This window comes from Scyliorhinus torazame, chromosome 2, assembly GCF_047496885.1.
Source record: "Scyliorhinus torazame isolate Kashiwa2021f chromosome 2, sScyTor2.1, whole genome shotgun sequence".
Classification (NCBI taxonomy): domain Eukaryota; kingdom Metazoa; phylum Chordata; class Chondrichthyes; order Carcharhiniformes; family Scyliorhinidae; genus Scyliorhinus; species Scyliorhinus torazame.
Window position 1 is genome coordinate 73,372,417 of NC_092708.1, and position 19,919 is coordinate 73,392,335.

A 19,919-nucleotide genomic window follows, 5' to 3' on the forward strand; every position below is an offset into this window, starting at 1 on the left:
TCCATTTCAGGCCATGGAGGATGATGGCGATCCGCTCTGCGATGAGCTCCTGGCTCCACATTGTTGGACAATGTCTGACCCATGGCCACAGTACCACCATCCACCCAGACCACCCCTGCATGCGGCCGTGACACTGCAGCGCACAGTCCCGTCCTCTGCCCGGGGGGGATGGCGAGGGCGGCCAGGGGGGAGGGGCGGGCACACTCACGTGGGGCCGACGTATGACCACCGCTTACACACACACTGGTGCTCAATATACATGACACCCCCGCACGCTTCGGACAAAGCACAAAGGCAGCTTCTGTCGGTGTGACAGTGATTTTAATAACAAACAGTCCATACACATGCCCTCGCCCCTATAACTCGTCTGTGCCCTGCACCCGTGCCAACTTATTCAGTGTCTAATTGTTTGGCATTACGGGCCCTTTGACTACGCCTAGGTGGTTCCCCAGACGGTACAGCAGAACTGGAGGTGGACTCCTGCGATTCCTGCCCTCTGACACGGGATTCCTTTGGTGGCTGTTTCCTGGGGCGCCCCGGCCTAGATGGGCCAGACTGCGGCTCGGGCGACTCAGATGGCGAGCTGCCAGCCTGTCCTGCCCGTTGCCCACCCGATGCACCTGGGACAGAAGGGGGGGGAGTCCGAAGTGCTGCGGTGTTCTGGGACCTCCCCTACAGGGGGACCCGGAATGGTCCGCAGCACCACCTCCTCCCTCGGGGTGCCCGATGGCCCTCGGGCCTCTACATGGGTCGGGGGTGTGAACGGACCGGCCATCCGACACCCCCCCGACAACTGGCGCTGCCAGTCCCAGAGGCCCGCCCTGGTATCGACAAGGGTCTGCAAGTTTGCCATGGAGCTCAGGGAGTTGGCCATCCCTGTCTGTCTGGGCAACGCCGGACAGCACATGGGCAATGGCGCTGATGCCCTCAGCGATGGACTGCTGAGACTGGGCCATGGCCTGCTGAGACTGGGCCACTGCCTGCTGAGACTGGGCCACTGCCTGCTGAGACTGGGCCACTGCCTGCTGAGACTGGGCCACTGCCTGCTGAGACTGGGCCACTGCCTGCTGAGACTGGGCCATGGCCTGCTGAGACTGGGCCACTGCCTGCTGAGACTGGGCCATGGCCTGCTGAGACTGGGCCACTGCCTGCTGAGACTGGGCCACTGCCTGCAGAGACTGGGCCACTGCCTGCAGAGACTGGGCCACTGCCTGCAGAGACTGGGTCACTGCCTGCTGAGACTGGGCCACTGCCTGCAGAAACTGGGCAATGGCCTGCTGAGACAGGGCCACGGCGTTGAGCGCCTCTGCCACCTGCCGCTGGCGCTGGCTCATGGCCTCCTGTGAGAGGGCAGCCATGTCCTGGGCCACAGATGCCGCCTGCATGGAAAGTCCCAGGCCTCGCAAACCGTTCCCCATGTCTGACACCGTCGCACCCATTGCCTCCACCGCGGATGCCACCTGTGCAGTTTCGGCCTGGGTGGCACGCATGACTGGCACCACTCCCAGCTCCTGGACGCGGGTGCACTCCTCCACCTGCTGCAAGCCAGCCGTCACCCTCTTCGATCGTCCCAGGTTCGGTGGCTGCATCGGGTCTATGGGTCGGTGTGGTAACCAGGAACCCGGGACCCGTCTGGCTGGCAGATGTTTTCTTGCACCAGGATGCCCCCCGACCTCCCGGCCCCTCTGCTGTTCTGACCTCCACCTGCTGTACCGGGACGGCTGTGTTGTGCGCACCAGTGAGTGTCCCAGATGCCTCATCACTAAAGTGCCCAACCGAGGTGAGTGTCTCTGCGTTGGTGGAGGGTGTTGGAGACAGCAGTGGCGTTGTGTCGTGAGCATCGTCCGAACCAGAGTCCATGGTCCCCTGGGGTGGCGGTTCGTGTCCACCCGTCCACTGTGTGTCAGTGTCCTGTATTTCGGTGTCATGTGTGTCGGTGTCCCGGATGGGGTGTCATGTGTGTCGGTGTCCCGGATAGGGGTGTCCCGGATAGGGGTGTCCTGGTAGTGGAGTCCTGGGTAGTGGAGTCCTGGGTAGTGGAGTCCTGGGTAGTGGAGTCCTGGGTAGTGGAGTCCTGGGTAGTGGAGTCCTGGGTAGTGGAGTCCTGGGTAGTGGAGTCCTGGGTAGTGGAGTCCTGGGTAGTGGAGTCCTGGGTAGTGGAGTCCTGGGTAGTGGAGTCCTGGGTAGTGGAGTCCTGGGTAGTGGAGTCCTGGGTCGGGCTGTCCTGGGTCGGGCTGTCCTGGGTCGGGCTGTCCTGGGTCGGGGTGTCCTGGGTCGGGGTGTCCTGGGTCGGGGTGTCCTGGGTCGGGCTGTCCTGGGTCGGGGTGCCCTGGGTCGGGGTGCCCTGGGTAGGGCTGTCCTGGGTCGGGGTGCCCTGGGTCGGGGTGTCCTGGGTCGAGCTGTCCTGGGCAGGGGTTTCCTGGGCTGGGGTGTCCTGGGTAGGGCTGTCCTGGCTTGGCTGCGACGGGGGCCTGTGGCTGCCCCCCTCGTCGCTGGGTGTCTCACGCCTGCGTCGCCGCACTCGCACGAGACGGGGTCGTCGTCTCCCTGTTGCCCCGGGTCTGTCCCTGTCTCATGGGGCGTTGCATACCGGAGGGGCCGGGCCTGTCCCTGTCTCGTGGCCGCCGCGTCCTGCGGGGCAGTTGGCATCTGCGGGGACGGGTGCCTCGACGTTTGGTCCTGCAGTACACAATACAACATGCATGGTTAGACACGCAGGCAGTGATCAGGGATATGGGGGAGGGGGGATATGGGGGAGGGGGGATATGGGGGAGGGGGGATATTGGGGAATGGGGATATTGGGGAATGGGGACGAGCCGTGGGTGTCTCACTTGGTGGTGCGCCCCCGACCTCTGCATCGGCAACCTCCCGGTCCTCGGGTATGCCTGCCAGTTGCAGGGCCCCCTCCTCATGAACGGTGAGTGGTCTCTCATCAGCTGGGCCCCCTCCAGTCCTCTCACGCCCTCTGTTGTTGTGTGCGCACTTCTCCTTGGGGGGGTGGGCGGGTGGGTGGCAGGGATAAAGGGCAACAGTGTTAGACAGGAATATAAATGCAGGCCAGCGGTTGTGCGTATATTGGCAGAGGTGCGCAGCACATTAGGGTTAGGATTAGCGTTAGGGTTGGTTGCACCTGGGGGTGTGCCGCACATCGTGGGGGGGGGGGTTACTCACCCTGGCTGCCCTGACGAGGTTGTTCACCTTGTGGCACTGAGCGCCTGTCCTTGGTGTCACAGCCACAGCGCTGATTGCCTCTGCCACCTCCCTCCACAGGAGCCGGCTGAAGCGTGGTGCGACCCTGCGTCCGTGTCCGGGGTACAGGGCCTCCCTCCTCTCCTCTACTGCGTCCAGGAGCGCCTCGATGTCGCGCTCCTGGAACCTCGGGGCTGTGCATCAGGCGGCCATCTTGTCGGGTCTCCTGGGGGGGAGGGGGTGTCGGCGTCTTTTCCGCTGTGACGCCGTCGCGAACGGCGTCACGTCGCTACTAGCGCATTCGGGGCTGGAGACTTTGCGCCGTTAGGGGGGGGGGCCCGGCGCCGGAGTGATCCGCGCCGTTTTTGGTGCCTGGTCCTGGCCATCGCGCCAATTATCGGAGAATCCCGCCCCACGTCTTTGTTTATCTGCTAATCCAAATAAGGTGAAATTGGTCTTTGTCAATAATTACAAACTGGCGATAATGCATTAGCAGTGCACCCAGCCTGATATTCTGAATTGAAGTCAATGTGAAGAAAATCGGGTGGCGTATTATGCAAGGTGATGATTTGCTATCACATTTTCTGCTACTTCACCTCCATTCTTGCTTACTACTTTTTTGTTATGATTCTCTGAGGTTATTGGGAGAATTTTCCAATGTTGGTTTCTAACTGACCGAAGGGTAGCCATTAGCAGGTGTGCCTTTTCTTGATGATGTAAATGATTTATCTGATCGGACCACATTAAATGACAGTTTACAAATGCTGTATAATGATTCTTGGATAACATGTGGTAAACTGCGGCTGGGTTTCGAAGCACAATTACAGGTAAAAGTAATGCTGTTCACACAAAATTTCAAACCAGTTAATTACAGATTGCTATCTGTCATATGCAGCGGAGCTAGTAATAAAACGCATAAAACCTGCTCAAGCATGCAGCTGCTGTACAGTAATTCAGTATTTGTTCCGTACCGCAGCATCAATATTTATATAAACTTTGCTCTAATAAAAGACAATGTAACAAATATGTGGAGTAATGCGTGCAGAAAAGATCGGTAATTAGTACAGATTACTAGTAGTAAATCAGCATTGGTTTACCAGTCCCTTGAGTGCCATTGAACTAAAGAATTGAGTATATAATCAAATAACATGCAAATATTAATGCCCAAGATTCTTTGAGTCTCCAGATCCCCAGTGCAATTATTTTCTATTCATTTTAATTATCTTTAACAGATGACATTAATGACTTTGAGCTAGAATTCTTTGGAAGAAAATGCTACGAAGGAAGGTGATGTTCAAATTTGCCTTCTGGATCTCAAAATAACATTTATATAATGGTTCCTAAATTTAGTCCTGTCAGGATTTTTCTATATCATGTGAGTGGTGATCACATAAGTAATTCAGCCTGCCTTCATCCTTATTGTTCATAGAATGTGTGTAAAATTTATGTATTGTTTCATTTTGTATGGTGAACATGAAAGCAACTTAGAAATTAACATTATGCTATATTAGTCAAAAGACTGGATTTAAATTCCAATCATTTATTTATTTCATCTCCATTGAGCAGCATATTTTTCAAGTTATTGAATGTTGTGAACATGGATGATATCATAATTCTAAGAAGACATTTGAAAAGCATTCCAAACAAAATTAGACCTTTATGCTTTGCACACACTACATGGTCACTTTTCTGAAAGATTTTCGATAATAAACCTTTATAAGTTAGTCTTCTTCAACAATATTTTTTTCTATGATAAACATTTGGAACGAATCGTTTTTAAATATTGTTTCTAGTTAATGTATTAACATGTTTGTAAAGAATGTGCCACAATGACTAAGTAATATGTTGAGGATCTTTACTGTTTGCATCACTATATTTGAACTTATGTAAATAGAAATGTGCATTATGGTATGAGCAGGTTAACAAACAATTTTGTTAGATAAACAGAACCACCAAGAGAGAAATTTAGTTCTGTATTTAATGAAGTTATCATTGCCAAGCTTGCTGCCAACTTGCTTTATTGTCTGACTTTAGCAGGTTTAAAAAATACAAATTATGTTCTGACAGAAGAGTCTATGTAATGAGAATGGATTCAGCCCAAGCCCTATGAATATTTTAATCATTTTTGATACATTCATGCAACTATAGTTTTATCATTTGAACTGCCCAAGTAAGTTCAATAAAAACCACTGCAACTATTCGTTTAGAAGAGTCAATTGGAAAAAAAAATTAACATTTCTACTTTTCATTTAAAAAAAATCAAATGCTGTGTTAATTATTTTACAGAAACTTCACTCACGGATCGTAGATCTTTCATCTGGAGACCTGTTCTCTGCTGCGGAGAAGAACAGAAGCACAAGCCAGTCAAAAACTAGAGAGAGTCCAATTCATGTGGGTTATTTTCTTAGAACATTTCTCATCCTGTGAAACAACCATCCTATTTTTTTTATGTCAAATGAAAAATAATGCTCTTCCTTAAAAACATTATCAGAGGAGTGTACTAAAAGCACTCTCATTGTTCCACATTCTAAAATGTTTTCTGAAATTCAATACCATCTTCCCAGCTGATAGAATAAGCAGAATGTGTCACATTGTCCAAAAAGGAATAAATCTCAAGTCATTTTTCCGAGACACTGTTTTTTAGTATTGATTACATCTCAGTCTCTCTGAGAAATGGGAAGGAGCTTTTTATTAAAGTCCATGTACCACATTACTCACCCTATATTTATGATATATTATGTATGAACTTTTAAAAATTCATGTGCTCTGCAATTTTCAGCAAAGGAAGGAGTTTGCAGACATTTGTCAGTGAAGGCTATGGTTTGTACATCTAGTTTAACATGGTGAGTCACAAAATATACAAAAACAAAGTCAATTTGTTAGACCGTAGATCCTCTGAGGTTTTGGTTTATCAACAGCAAAGTTATAATCAAACTTTTATATTAATGGGGCTCCAACGTTAGAGTAATGATTTACCTTATTTTAACTGCTGAAAACAAAAGATAAATACAATGGGTGGGATTCTCCGACCCCCCCCGCCGGGTCGGAGAATCGCCGGGGAGGGCAGCGTGAATCCCGCCTCCACCGGCTGCTGAATTCTCCGGCGCCAGGGTTTTGGCGGGGGCAGGAATCGCGCCGCGCCGGTTGGGGGCCGTTGGCAGCGCCCCCCCCCCCCCGGCGATTCTCCGGCCCACGATGGCCTGAGTGGCCGCCCTTTTTCGGCCGTTCCCGTCGGCGTAAATCACAACATGTCCTTACTGGCAGGACCTGGCTCCATGGGCGGCCTGCAGAGTCCTCGGGGGGCGCGGAGGGATCTGGCCCTGGGGAGTGCCACCACGGTGGCCTGGCACGTGATCGGGGCCCACCGATCCGCGGGCGGGCCTGTGTCGTGGAGGCACTCTTTCCCTCCGCAACGGCCGCTGTCAACCTCTGCCATGGCCGGTGTGGAGAAGAACCCCCTGCGCATGCGCTGGGATGACGCCAGCACATGCTGGCACTCCTGTGCATGCGCCAACTCACGCCAGCCGGCGGATGCCCTTCGGCGCCGATTGGCGTGGCGCCAAGCCCTTCCGCACCTTTGGTGCGGTCCAACGCCGGAGTGGTTTAGCCACTCATCGACGCCGGAGTGGCCCGTCCCGCCGGTTCGCGGAGAATCCCGCCCAATAGTTAGGATTTAAAGTAAAAAAACAAGATATGTAATTGAACCAAATACATATTTCCTTGAGGAAATGAATAAAAGATCTATCCATTCATAATGGTTTGTATCCTTCAAATTTCTGCCCTTGTATGTCTAGTAGATGATAACAGACTACAGGACACAGAGTCAAGCCAACCGTACTAGCCGACAGTGTAAAATTTGTAATACTTCAAATTCATTCTGCGCTGTTTTGATTTAATATCTAATTACATTGATCACAAACGATATGAATTCACGATGGCATAAATGAGACATTAATTTTGACAATTTAGGGTCTTGCCTACAGTCTATTTTTATGTTCACTAAAATTTTGAGGGGGGATGTGTGGAATAAACAATCAAAAATCCTTTCCCTCAGAGCTGAGTTGTATTCAGTCAACTGAAATCGCATCAGCTGTGTGATGATTGCAATGCCATTACTGAAGGAGAATACAAAGCGTCAATATGTGCTGTAACCAGGACGTGCAGTTGTCGACAAGTGGCATGAAGATGAATGACAGCGCAGTACAAAACTTAATTTGGCTAAAAATTGAACTAGAGAGTAACCTAATTCACTTCTTTGATTTCTGCCGAAACATGAAACTTACTTAATCTGTGAATGCATTTTATGGTAAATCCATTGCTTCCATGATAAGCTGCAACCTGGCGATCATTCAGGGTAAGATAATACAGTTCGGAGAATCATTAGAAATACTTTGTCACAAAATTGCCCTTAGTGTTGGGTGGGGTTACTGGGTTATGGGGATAGGGTGGAGGTGTTGACCTTGGGTAGGATGCTCTTTCAAAGAGCCGGTGCAGACTCGATGGGCTGAATGGCCTCCTTCTGCACTGTAAATTCCATGATCTTATAAGTAGTAAACTATGCACGTTGTCACTCAAAATAACATACAAGAATTGTTTATTAACATTATTTAAATTTTGTGGTTTAATTCTGCTCTGTACAATGTGATAGGGCATGAATTAATTATTTTCAGTTTCTTATTTAAGGAAAAAGTACAGCAGGCAGCAGCTTAGTTATGCTATAGGCTGCTCTATGTACCTATTCATGTACCTTGGTGCATTTCTGCTACTGTTTTAATATTAGCTGAAGATGGATGATAGTGTCACGACACCCTGGGCTAGTGCGTCGTTAACTCCAGACCCACTTGTCCCGGAAAAAATTAATAAGTAAAAGAGACGGTGGTGGAAACTTTCAGGTTTTCTTTGAACTAGTTGTCAACTCAGCGAGAAAAGTAGACTGCTGCCCACTGGCTCCACTGCTGGCTTTTTCCGCCCCCTCAAAGACTTGGAGAACCCCCTCACTGAACTCCCTAACAGAAGCACCCCATCCCTGGCACTGCCCCATGACAGGAGTACTACGGAGTGGTGCAGGATCTCTCCCTTCTGAGCAGTACTTACCTGTGCGACCCCAGTGCGTTCTATTCACCAAGTCCCCATTTGTCAAAATCTACTGTAAACCCCGCTGCCGTTACGCCCCTGAGGGGATGGGGGGATTATCTAATGTGGGGTTACAATAGAGTGGGGAAGCCTGCTCATGATGTTACGATGTATGCTAACGTGGTTCGGGCCCGGGGGGGGTGGGGGGGAGGAGACAATGAGAATGGGAAATCCCGACAGCGTTAAAGCCATTTGAGATTCCCGTTGGATTCTCCGCCCCTACACCATTCCCGCCCACCAAAAACGGGGTCAGAAAATCTCCCCCCCCCCCCCCCCTCGTGAGGTGAGGAAATATATTTATGTAAAGGAGTTCTGTGAACTCCAACAGAAAGAAGATTGGACATGGTTAAAAATTGGCTGGCGATTCACTTTGAAACAGCTTTGTGCCACTAGCATAGACCAATGTCACACATGTGTCTTCGGGCTTTCAAAAAACTGCAAGTTCGGTGCAAAAGTCAGTGGACTGACACTATTCATTCACCAATGATCAAAAAACCTGGACCAGGGCAGCACGATAGCGCAGTGGGTTAGCCCTGCTGTCTCACGGCGCTGAGGTCCCAGGTGTGATCCCAGCTCTGGGTCCCTGTCCGTGTGGAGTTTGCTCATTCTCCCCGTGGGTTTCACCCCCACAACCCAAAGATGTGCAGGGTAGGTGGATTGGACACGGTAAATTGCCCATTAATTGATAAAAATGAACTGGGTACTCTAAATTTAAAAAAAAACAGACCAGTCAGTGGAATCAGTGATTCACAATTGTAAATAAATTAAGGTTTAGAATTTGTATCACTTTTATTACTAAATGTAAAATCTCACATAGAAAAAAATAATGAACCAAAGTAAATACAAACACTCATTTGAGAACACAATTATGTTTCATATTTATAGTAATTAAGAATGTCATAGTTCAGGGATGGGTGGGGGTGGGTGGGGGGGGGGGGTGCGGGGGGCAGTCCTCCCTTGAGATTTCTGTGTGAAACAAATGAATGACATTGAAAATGAACGGATTTCATCTTTGTCCTTGTCAGTATTCTCAAAAGCATGCTTGACATATTTTCATGCAGCTGTAACCTTTACTGTTTGTTTTCTCAAAGAAATGCAGAAAATTTCATTGTAAAAACAAGCATATTCAGGTCACTGAAATTCGGGATACAGTTAAACAGAACCATGTTTATCTTGCTTCACCCCTGCCTGACTGAATTTGTAAGATACTTTCCCAAGTACCTGAATAAAGTGGGGTTAGAGCTTTCACCAAAAATTAAGGCGAGATGTCTTAAAAAGGGCCCTGTGCCTCAGCACTTGAAGTTTGGTCAGTGGATTTATATTAAATATGATGTGACACAACATTTTGCTGGAATCTCTGTTTCCCTCAGGTGAGATTAGGCCCTGACTCCAGATTTACTTGATGGGTTTAGCATCAATGGGAAGTGATTTTGGCTTTGACGTGTTGTTGAACTGGCAGCATAAATACAATTAAAAACAAGGAGCAAACCATTTACTGAGAAGCATGAGATTCATTCCTCCTAACTGAATTTTTTTCTTATCTGGCATCCTCTACATTCTTATTTTGATAGATTTTAGAGAACTGCGTGTTGAAAATGCAGAAGCAACTGTGGTCCTGGTTTCGTTACCAGGCTGTGGCCTGAACTTGAACCCTAAGTTTCACCGGTGGCCAAAGGAAGTCAGAAAACCAGGATCCCAAGCATGCACGCTTTCAGCAAGATGCATCTTATTTTCCACATCACAGTCTAGGAGGAGAATATGAGTCCGCACTACAAGCAGGTGCAGATCTTGGGCAAAATTCTCCGGTATCGGCGCGATGTCCGCTGAACGGCGCAAATCAGTTGGGCATCGCGCCGCTCCAAAGGTGCGGAATCCTCCGCATCTTGGGAGGCCGAGCCCTAACCTTGAGAGGCTACGCCCGCGCCGGACTGATTTCCGCCCTGCCAGCTGGCGGAAGTGTCCCGCCAGCTGGCGCGGAAATGACATTGCCGGTTGGCGCATGCACGGGAGCGTTAGCAGCCGCTCACGGCATCCCCGCGCATGCGCTGTGGAGGGAGTCTCTTCCGTCTCCGCCATGGTGGAGAAGGCGGAAGGAAAAGAGTGCCCTCACGGCACAGGCCCGCCTGCGGATCAGTGGGCCCTGATCGCGGGCCAGGCCACCGTGGGGGCACCCCCCGGGGCCAGATCGCCCCGCGCCCCCCCCCCCCCAGGACCCCGGAGCCCGCCCGCGCCACCTTGTCCCGCCGGTAAGGTAGGTGGTTTAATCCACGCCGGCGGGACAGGCATTCTAGCAGCGGGACTTCGGCCCATCCGGGCCGGAGAATCGCGGGGGGGCGGGGGGGGGGGGGGGGGGCCGCCAACTGGCGCGGCGTGATTCCTGCCCCCGACGAATCTCCGGTGCTGGAGAATTCGGCAACCGGCGGGGACGGGTCGGAGAATTTTGCCCCTTGTTTCAAGAAAAAATTAGATAAACACAGGCCATATAAATTGCAGACTACATGCTGTAGTAAAATGACAAAGAATCTGTGACGTGAAAACCTTGTGTCGTTGTGAGGTTCTGCCCACAGTGAGTGCTTTGCCCTTAAATATGGGCAGATTCTGAGACCTAGCCTGTTCAAGTAGCATTCCTGTGGAGAGGCATGTGGTTTCAGTTGTTGGATGAAAATACTTACCTCTTTTCAGCATTTGCTCATGGCCTCAGTTATTTTTGTTGGGTAGCCTGCCATTTTGTGGGGTATTTTCTTGGCAATATCTCCTTTCATAATTCTTGCTGACATTGTCATTTAAGCCATCACATATGAGGTGGTGAGCACGGATATTCCTTTAGGAATTCCAAATGCGCGAAATGATTTATATGAGAGCGAAGTTAATATGTTGACCGATGTAGGCAGGTGTCAGAACACTTGATGCAATTTGTTCACATTCATCACTACCTTGGAATTTGCATAGACAAACCTCGTTCTTCCAACATGTACTTGACATGCCAGAGCAGATCTGCCTTTCACCACTTATGTTTCACACGACACACAGCCCCTGAGTACTACCATTTACTGCAGGTTGCCCTACAGCTAATATTAGTAACAAGTTTAACTCTTATGGTAGAGTTTTCATGTGAACAGATCCATCCCAAGGACATCTGTCATGTTATAAAGTCCACAATGCACATATATATCAAGTAATTGTCAAATGTTCTGTCTGAAAGAATCAACAACATCATCACTTTCATATTGATCCTGTTTAGCATTCAAGTTCATTGAATGACGAGGTTCCCTCAAGTGCAAACCATTGCAGTTGGCATCCATGTAAGCATTACCATTCCTCACGCTGACCTCCTGGCCTACATGACCAGAAAGGGTTTGCATTCAATTAATGGTTAGATTGTATCCTATCTGTGAAACATCACTAAGCACTTTCTGAAACAAAGAATAATCTTCCTTTATAAGCTTTCACAGTAAAATATACTTTAAGCCATCCCATTCATTTCTGAAGAAAATTATTAATAAACTCAAGCTCACTCATGGATTCATGACCACTGATTCACTAAAAAAAACCTGTATTACAGAGGTAAGCATGAGATGGAAGCATGACCGTATGTTTGCTTTGCCACCTCTGCTCTGTCTGCCATCCACTTTGATCACGTGAAAGAATGCTGGGCACAATTCAAAATGGTTTCCCCAGCTAAAGATGCTTTGTGGTCATTCCCATGTGCGCGCTGTGGTGAAAAGCACCTTTGCCTTCCTGCTGATTACAGGAAATTCTTTTCCAGCCAGGATCTTGGTCAGCCACCGCCTCCTTCTGCAGATTTCACGTGTTTTGACCAAATGTTGACCCATCCTTCAACAGCAGGGTTTCTCTCCTGTGACATTGTGAACAATTAGACACTTCTCTGCCGCCATTAAAATCTGCCTTTTAGAGCTGACATGCTTTGCAACCTGACACTTCACTGGATCTTTACTGAGTATTCTGCAAGTCACAATCTCTTGTGTGCTGCCAGCCTATCTAAATTAAGTTGAGAGATGCCAATTGTACAACCCTGTGTGTATTCCCTCTGGATTATTGTGCCTGTTTCATGGTCCGTTTAATTCTTACATTTTGGGAAAATTGAGGCAATGTCCTCATACTTCTGTATCAGGGTCTGTGCCATTCAGTCAGTTCTCTTTCCCCCAGCTAAAGATGCTTTGGACCTTTCATTTAAAAAAAATGTAGGACAAAGTCTTCAGTCCCAATCCAGAAATAGATTAGATTAAATGAGTATTAGCATATCAAATATTCTGTTATCCAAGCCAGCCTATCTGCTTTTTTAACGTCTCCCAGGAGCAGATCCTGTCTCGAAGAGTATTCTTCGAGACAGGATCTACTCCCATTTGGAAGCAAATGGACGTATTAGTGAGAGGCAGCACGGTTTTGTGAAGGGGAGGTCGTGTCTCACTAACTTGATAGAGTTTTTCGAGGAGGTCACTAAGATGATTGATGCAGGTAGGGCAGTAGATGTTGTCTATATGGACTTCAGTAAGGCCTTTGACAAGGTCCCTCATGGTAGACTAGTACAAAAGGTGAAGTCACACGGGATCAGGGGTGAGCTGGCAAGGTGGATACAGAACTGGCTAGGCCATAGAAGGCAGAGAGTAGCAATGGAGGGATGCTTTTCTAATTGGAGGGCTGTGACCAGTGGTGTTCCACAGGGATCAGTGCTGGGACCTTTGCTCTTTGTAGTATATATAAATGATTTGGAGGAAAATGTAACTGGTCTGATTAGTAAGTTTGCAGACGACACAAAGGTTGGTGGAATTGCGGATAGCGATGAGGACTGTCTGAGGATACAGCAGGATTTAGATTGTCTGGAGACTTGGGCGGAGAGATGGCAGATGGAGTTTAATCCGGACAAATGTGAGGTAATGCATTTTGGAAGGTCTAATGCAGGTAGGGAATATACAGTGAATGGTAGAACCCTCAAGAGTATTGAAAGTCAAAGAGATCTAGGAGTACAGGTCCACAGGTCATTGAAAGGGGCAACACAGGTGGAGAAGGTAGTCAAGAAGGCATACGGCATGCTTGCCTTCATTGGCCGGGGCATTGAGTATAAGAATTGGCAAGTCATGTTGCAGCTGTATAGAACCTTAGTTAGGCCACACTTGGAGTATAGTGTTCAATTCTGGTCGCCACACTACCAGAAGGATGTGGAGGCTTTAGAGAGGGTGCAGAAGAGATTTACCAGAATGTTGCCTGGTATGGAGGGCATTAGCTATGAGGAGCGATTGAATAAACTCGGTTTGTTCTCACTGGAACGAAGGAGGTTGAGGGGAGACCTGATAGAGGTATACAAAATTATGAGGGGCATAGACAGAATGGATAGTCAGAGGCTTTTCCCCAGGGTAGAGGGGTCAATTACTAGGGGGCATAGGTTTAAGGTGAGAGGGGCAAGGTTTAGAGTAGATGTACGAGGCAAGTTTTTTACGCAGAGGGTAGTGGGTGCCTGGAACTCGCTACCGGAGGAGGTAGTGGAAGCAGCGACGATAGGGACATTTAAGGGGCATCTTGACAAATATATGAATAGGATGGGAATAGAAGGATACGGACCCAGGAAGTGTAGAAGATTGTAGTTTAGTCGGGCAGCATGGTCGGCACGGGCTTGGAGGGCTGAAGGGCCTGTTCCTGTGCTGTACATTTCTTTGTTCTTTGTTCTTTGTTTGTTGAGCCTAATGTCTCAGGGCCATTCAGAATCAAGCAATGAACTACCATAAAATACCTTGCATGTCGTCCTCTAAGTGTAAGAAGCAATGATCTTCAGGCAATGCAAGAAGCAAGAAACCTTGAGTACTGGAAATAAGATCAGAATAGGTTGGAAGCACACCGCCAGTCAGTCAGCATCTGTGGTGAAGTACAGCACGTCCAATGCGCTTAGCACAGGAAGAGAAAACAAAACAGACCAGCACCAAGACCCAAGTCCCGATCCCTCCTGCAACACTCTGTCATGTCGAAGAATCAAATTCCAAATGCCAGCATTCTCCCACCAGGCATGAGTTGATCCACCTCACACCCCAACACCCATTGATGCTGCGCCTGAAGTTTGTGTTGAGCTTTGCCAGGACTGAGTAAGAGACCGATGACTGAAAGATCAAAGTGGAAATTGGAAGAATTCAAGTTGCAAGTTACAGGAAACTGAAGCTCACTTTTGCAGACAAAAATAGAGATGTTGTCAAAATAATCATGTAACCTGCAGTTGGCTTTCTGTTTCCCATTTCTCCCAACAGATTGTCAAAAATTGCAACCCAGCACACACAGTCATGCTGATGGCCTGGTTATTGGAAAGCACAGTTGGAGCATAGTCTGCTATCCCAAGCAGTGCATAGATGTTCCGGTCCAAAAACATCCGACTGAATCAGCTTCATATGATGTTCAGTGTATTGGAAGATATCTCTAATATCTTTTCAACATTCCTGTAGTTTTAAACCTAATTCCGTTTTGCTACGATATTCCCTTGTTCTCATACCCCAGTTGTAATTGAGCCTTGAATTGATTTAGAATAGGAAAGAAAGAACGGCATTGCCTGTTTGCAATGTGTTCGCCACAAAATCTCCCTTGAATCTATCGAACTACACTGTACTATGGCATCTGGGTGATATCCAGATGAATTGAATTGTATTTCCTTTATGAACAAATCAACAGATGCTTTGATCTGTATAACATAGTCTTGCAATTATTTTTTGTTTGGATGGAGTAATTAAATTTTACTTTCTTGAACATGTATCCATTTGTCCAAGATGGAAATCATTACCTTTAAATATAATACGTCTTTGAAGTTTGGAACTGATTTGATAGAATAGATTTTAATAGAAAATTGCTTTACCGATTCTCTGCATATGAAACATTTATTTTAATAACAGAATTGGTACAATACATGCCAAGGTAATGTAAGGGGGGGGTGGACGACCTATAAATTGTACCATTTTGTTCAGAATCCGAGAGACCAGAATCAATCAAGCTTAATTAATTAATATTTTTAAATTTAGAGTACCCAATTCATTTTTTCCAATTAAGGGGCAATTTAGCGTGTTCAATCCACCGACCCTGCACATCTTTGGATTGTGGGGGCGAAACCCACGCAAACACGGGGAGAATGTGCAAACTCCACACAGACAGTGACCCAGAACCGGAATCGAACCAGGGACCTCGGCGCCGTGAGGCAGCAGGGCTAACCCACTGCGCCACCGTGCTGCCCTAATTTATTTATTAATGAGGAGTAAATCTTTGCAACCTGCAAAATAATCCAGAAAATGCTGGAAAAACACAGCAGGCCACAGAAACACGAAAAGATGGATGGATGTTTCGTCAAAACTGAGCCAGGATTTGCACCTAAATATTAACAATTTCTTTTTGCCAACCGTTTGTTTCCAATGCAAATAGATTTCCCGAAGCTGCAGGATTATTTCCTTCTTCTTAAGATCCTGCATTCTACTGCTGCATGGTGATGTGCCACATTGGGTGAGATTTTTCCCTCGCGTTACGCCTGGGGGCATCGCAGGAGAGTCCCAAATCAGGCATCGTTGCGAGCACGAAACTTTATGCAAGTCACCCAACTCATGCTATTAGGCTCATTTAAATATGCATGCCCTACTTGAGGCCGCATTCTCCTGGCTCCCGAAAGTCACCAACCACACCGGCAAGGCGTCACCCAGGTGCAGATTAGCTCTGGGCCGACCCGATGCCGACTCGCCGATTCTCCGGCGCCGATTTTCGGGCGCCCGCGGGAGCGCCGCCATGCCAGTCGGGGGCCGTTGAAAGCTGCCCCTCCCCCCCCCAGCGATTCTGCGGGCCTCGATGGGCCGAGTGCCTGCTGAGTTCGGCCGAGACCCGCTAGCGTGGGTTACTCAGGTCCCACATGGCGGGACCTGGAAGTTGTGTCTGCGGGGGCCGTCCTGGAGGGGGGAATGGGGGTATCCGACCCCGGGGGGAGCCTCCACAGTGACATGGCCCGTGATCGGGGCCTACTGACTGGCGGATGCGCTAGTTCCGTGGGGGCCTATGTTCCTCGCCGCCGGGTCCCTGTAGGGCTCCGCCATGTTGCCCAGGGGCCAGCGCGGAGACGGGAACCCACGTGTGTTGTGGACAATGGCTCGTTCAGAGGCTGAGGTTTTTGGGGGTGGAGACGGTCACAGGCAGTACCTTACGGACAGAGACTAAAAGCAGACTTAGATTTGGCAAAAACATTGCAGTTACCTGACAAAACACGAAAAGATGAGGGGCGCGATTCTCCGAAAGGGAAATAGGGTCGTTGCATTTCACGACGGCGTAAATGGGTGTGGGGACAACTGACTCTGGCCCTCATAGGGGGCCAACACGGCACTGGAAAGGTTCACGCCATTCCAGCCACCCTTCCCGGCGCCAACCCGCGCATGTGCGGGGAACTTCTTCAGCGCGCTGGCCCCAATGCAACATGGTGTGGGGTTTCAGGGGCTGGCCGCGCACCAAAATAGGCCCGGGGGGGGGGGGGGGGGGGGGAGGCCAGCCGGCCCACCGATCGATTGTCCCCAATTGCGGGCCTGACCCCATCAGAGCTCCCCCCCCCCCCCCCCCCCTCAGGGATGGAGCCCCCCTCCCCCCACAGGCCGCCTTCTGCACTGTAAAGTCTATGAGGTGGATATTTTTAGTTCCGGAAAATTGGCGGAGTTACAACAGAAAGATAGAGAAATAAAACAGATGTATCAGAAAGTGTATACGGAAGAGGAATCTGAGTGTATATCATAGTGTTATTACCGTAGAAGTGATGTCTTGATGAGAAAATGGAGACCTTTATAAATACAGGCGGATGAAAAGTGGGTAGAAGTTCATCAAGTAGAATTGCCGGTAGGGTATAGAAAGGAGGTGTTGTGAGTTGCACATGAGGTACCAGTGGGAGGTCATTTGGGAATAAGGAAAACTCAAGCTAAAATCCAGAAACATTTTTATTGGCTTGGACTACATAAAGATGTAGTTAAATTTAACCTGATGTGCTTCTGTTAAAGGTTTTGTTTTTAAGTTGTATGGATGTTAAAAGGAAAGCTTAAAGGATTACTTAGTGTTGTAGTCTTTGGGGGTTGTATTTTAATTAATGGTTGCTAAGATGTTCACTGTATGTTTTAAAAAGGTTAACTTGAGTTCATAGAATAAACATTGTTTTGCTTTAAAAAGTACTTTTCCATTTCTGTTGCACCACACTTGTAGAGTGTGCCGTGTGCTCCTCATATTGGATTGGATTGGATTGGATTTGTTTATTGTCACGTGTACCGAGGTACAGTGAAAAGTATTTTTCTGCGAGCAGCTCAACAGATCATTAAGTACATGAGAAGAAAAGGGAATAAAAGAAAATACATAATTGGGCAACACAACATATACAATGTAACTACATAAGCACTGGCATCAGATGAAGCATACAGGGTATAGTGTTAATAAAGTCAGTCCATAAGAGGGTCATTTAGGAGTCTGGTGACAGTGGGGAAGAAGCTGTTTTTGAGTCTGTTCGTGCGTGTTCTCAGACTTCTGTATCTCCTGCCCGATGGAAGAAGTTGGAAGAGTGAGTAAGCCGGGTGGGAGGGATCTTTGATTATACTGCCCGCTTTCCCCCAGGCAGCGGGAGGTGTAGATGAAGTCAATGGATGGGTGGCAGGTTTGTGTGATGGACTGGGCGGTGTTCACTACTCTCTAAACTTTCTTGCGGTCCTGGGCCGAGCAGTTGTCATACCAGGCTGTGATGCAGCCCGATAGGATGGGATATCACAATCTATTAAAAGTTGTGGGTCAGGTGAACTCCATGATACACTTTGGGGTTCTCTAAACCCTGGCCCATAACAGTACCAATGAAAGGAGATGGTGAAGGGTGGCATGAAGGGGCTTCATAAAGCTTGGGGAAATGAATGGGGTGATCTTGAAAGGGGGAGTCTCGCAGCGACCCCATGGGTGGGGGGGGGGGGGTGGTGCCCCCCACCGGCGAGATCCAGATTTACATATTTAAGTGTGCAGTTAGGCCAGAGATTGGGCCCAGGGTGCCCTTATGAGATGATGTGTTTGGGGTCTTGAGGTACCCCTGACAGGTAAGTTGGCGCATTGGGGGTGGAGGTGGGAAGACGGAGTGGCCGCGATGGGGATGCTCAAGGTCGGCATTTAAAAATTGGAGTAATACCGTGATGGAAAAGTAGTCACTTTAGGTCTTGCAACAATTATGGCAGCATGGACTGGATGGTTAGAAATTACTCCATTTGTGCTATTTTTATTTTCACTGCCCTCAGAATTGAAATGTAGTATGAAAGTGAGAAACACTTGGCTTGGAAGTGAAATAAAAACATCTGTACATTGGAAGTGATGTGTAAACAGTGAATTTGGGGGAAGTTTTTACATTAACCAAGAATGAACAGAGGAACAATTCCAGTGTGTGACAAGTATCCCCTTTTGTATTAACAGGGAGTTCTAGAGAACACATCAACCAATGTACCTATTTTAAAGTGCCAGAGTCAAGTAAATCTGGCTGTACCTAGCCAACTTTACCCCAGGAGCAGCTGTAGCAGCAGTGAACTCTCCCTTTCAAGTGCCTGCAGTGAACATTCAAGTGGCTCCTTTACTTGGAATGAAGGAATGACATGCAGTAAGAGGGTACAGTTTGAGTCCTATTAAGTGAACTTCATTTGACAATCATGTTTCACGAACGGGTGTGCAGTTGTCTGATAGTACTTTCTATTATCCAGTTTTAAGAACACTGTGGGCCCAAACCTCCTGGGGATCTCTGTTGACTCAACTGCAACAAAGTGGAACAGCTTGCAGACATTGTCCTGAATTCTGCGGATGGGGCCATCTGCAATGACACATGGGCAGTCTGTAGCTGAAAGAGTATATCAGTGTCAGCCATCCACAAGCTCTGGTGAAATGTTGGAATGGCATCACACCCTCTAATGATGGACATGAGGAGCAGCAACAAATCACAAAGAGGAATTGCCCTTTCTAGTTTTACGCTGAACATGAAGAAAAAGGGTCTTTGAACCTCTCTCCAAACCAAATACTTTTGGTTTGGGATATTTTTGTAGGCCTCAATTGTACGCATTAGCTCTTAGCTGCCAAGAGTTCCATGGAGGCCTGACGGTGCCAAAGGGAAGAATGTTGCAGGCAGTGAAACCACCTTCCTGCTGCCCCCCCGCCCCCCCCCCCCACCTCCCCCACTCCCAGTTGCACCCCCATGATAAAGGACATGAGGTGGATAATCCATTACATCTCCAGCCAAAAAATAGTTCTTTTAAAGTAAAAAACGGTGGAACCTAAGAGAAGTGTGTCCTTCCTAAAATACTGCCCATTGAGACCCATTCTCTGGCTTTGATACGAACTGGAATTTCAGGACTTTTATGTCAAAAACAAATAATGATTTGGTAAGTTTAAAAAACAAAATAAGCCACTTGCCAATAAACAGCAGTACAACAACTGCAACAGAACCTGCGCATACCCTCAATGACAAATAAGGAGGATGAAAGGTGCAGTAGACGGCTTCTTTGTCTAATCTAGATGGCTTTTTTCTGCTTAATTGAGCTACATTTGTTTTCAATGGATGAAGAAAACACAAAATATTAGTATTCTCAATT

At 48.1% G+C, this 19,919-nt stretch overlaps 1 protein-coding gene across 8 annotated transcripts in view; it reads left to right on the forward strand.

The window, feature by feature from the left end:
* LOC140388492 (nck-associated protein 5-like) overlaps window positions 1-19,919 on the forward strand; it is a 1,019,364-nt gene that overhangs the window by 852,383 nt on the left and 147,062 nt on the right. For all 8 annotated transcript variants that reach the window (XM_072472774.1, XM_072472791.1, XM_072472783.1 and 5 more), the window contains 2 exons: window positions 5,476-5,580; window positions 18,757-18,945. In XM_072472774.1, the coding sequence (XP_072328875.1) occupies window positions 5,476-5,580; window positions 18,757-18,945 (294 nt within the window). The remainder of the gene's footprint in view (window positions 1-5,475; window positions 5,581-18,756; window positions 18,946-19,919) is intronic.